Source organism: Grammomys surdaster, unplaced genomic scaffold, assembly GCF_004785775.1.
Source record: "Grammomys surdaster isolate TR1022 unplaced genomic scaffold, NIH_TR_1.0 125095, whole genome shotgun sequence".
NCBI lineage: Eukaryota > Metazoa > Chordata > Mammalia > Rodentia > Muridae > Grammomys > Grammomys surdaster.
In genome coordinates, this window is record NW_021619998.1 from 3,582 (window position 1) to 5,283 (window position 1,702).

The following is a 1,702-nucleotide window of genomic DNA, read 5'->3' on the forward strand; positions in this document are numbered from 1 at the left end:
TTGGGTGTTTCCAGGCAGTTGTTTTATTCAAACAACTGAAAATGAAGGCTCAAAGAGATTTTCAAAGGAAGCAAAATAACTACATCCAGAGCTAAGTGATCTTACAGATTTAGAGAGGGAGACGCTGCTAAGATTGACAAATGGTTGTGTCGATTAGAGTCCTGAAGCACTCTGACTAATGTCTGGCGCTTTCAGTCATGGGGTTAAAGAAAAGGAGGGAGTCGCTTACTAGTCAGGAGACTGGTTCTGTATTTTGTCTGGCAGGCTGAAATTAACCAATCCTTCAGTCCCTGAGCATGCCTCTTCCCATAATGCATTTGACTTTCTTCGTATGCATGCCTAATTATACATGAAAATAAAATGGTCAATAGGCAACTTTCCATAAGTGTTTACTTGAAGAAACAGTTTGCCTTCCCTGCATATGTTCCCCAAACCTGTTCAGGCTAGGTCAGCCTGTCATTCTTCTTTCCTAATAGATTGGTGCTATACGTGACAAGAGACTGTCTCAACTTGAATGTTGCCAGGAGTGGTTCAGAGATGGAAGGAGCCCAGTGTAGGGTGGATGTGAAGGAGGAGTGTGTGCAATATATGTAGGTTAGTATAAGAAAGAAAGTGCACAACCCAAACCAAATGGGGTCCCAGGCCAAAGAGTCTCCCATGCTCCTTGACCACATGTTCTAGGCTAGCATGGGATACACAGCATGTCCTTATCTCATAATAACAAACAAACACAAACAAGCCTTTATGGATTGAACAAGGTCTATTTGTCTTGCTCATTGTTGATCCTCATAGCCTAGCACACTTGCTTGAGTCACAAGTAGACACAGCAAGTATTTCTTTAGTAGTCACATAAAAACTGATCTTTTATAATTTCCCAAACAACGTCCCTTTTGTTTTGAGAACCTAGGTATTTCTTTAATATCTTCTATCTTCATTAAATACATGATCTGTATTTAAATCTTTTGTTACATTTACTTGGTAGTGTGGGGCAGGGGCATGAGTGTGTGTATTACCATGTCCATGTAGAAGTCAGGACAACTTGTGGGAGTCAGTTCTCTTCTTTCACAACATGGGCCCAGGGGTTAGCTGCAAGTGTCCACCCACTGAGATATACCATGGGCCCTGAATCCATGCTCTTTGATGTAAAAACATTACTACCACCATTATCTGCTTTCCTTTCCCCTTAGAAAATGGCAGAGTGTGGGGAGGCCTCTGAGGATCGAGTTTCTGAGATTGATTATGAATTTCTCCCTGAGCTGTCTGCTCTTCTCGGGGTGGATGCAGTTCAGCTGGCAAAGAGCCAAGAAGAAGAAGAGCATAAAACACGGATGAAAATGAAGAAAGGTTTTAACTCACAGATGCGCAGTGAAGCCAAACGACTAAAGACTTTTGTGACCTATGACACGTTCAGATCATGGACCCCACAGGAGATGGCAGCTGCTGGGTTTTACTACACAGGCGTGAGACATGGGGTTCAGTGCTTTTGCTGTAGCTTAATCCTCTTTGGTACTAGCCTCAGGAAACTTCCCATAGAGAGCCACAGGAAATTACAACCAGAATGCGAGTTCCTTCTGGGCAAAGATGTTGGTAACATTGGCAAGTACGACATCCGGGTGAAGAGTCCAGAGAAGATGCTGAGAGGTGGCAAAGCAAGGTACCAAGAAGAGGAGGCCAGGCTGGAGTCCTTTGAAGACTGGCCATT

At 43.5% G+C, this 1,702-nt stretch overlaps 1 protein-coding gene across 1 annotated transcript in view; it reads left to right on the forward strand.

The window, feature by feature from the left end:
* Positions 1-1,696, forward strand: part of LOC114636963 (baculoviral IAP repeat-containing protein 1a-like) — a gene marked incomplete at its 3' end in the record, with an annotated part of 3,121 nt that extends 1,425 nt beyond the window's left edge. Inside the window, exon 2 of the mRNA XM_028785056.1 lies at positions 1,188-1,696. Coding sequence (XP_028640889.1) covers positions 1,191-1,696 — 506 coding nt within the window. The remainder of the gene's footprint in view (positions 1-1,187) is intronic.
* Positions 1,697-1,702: the final 6 nt, after the last annotated feature.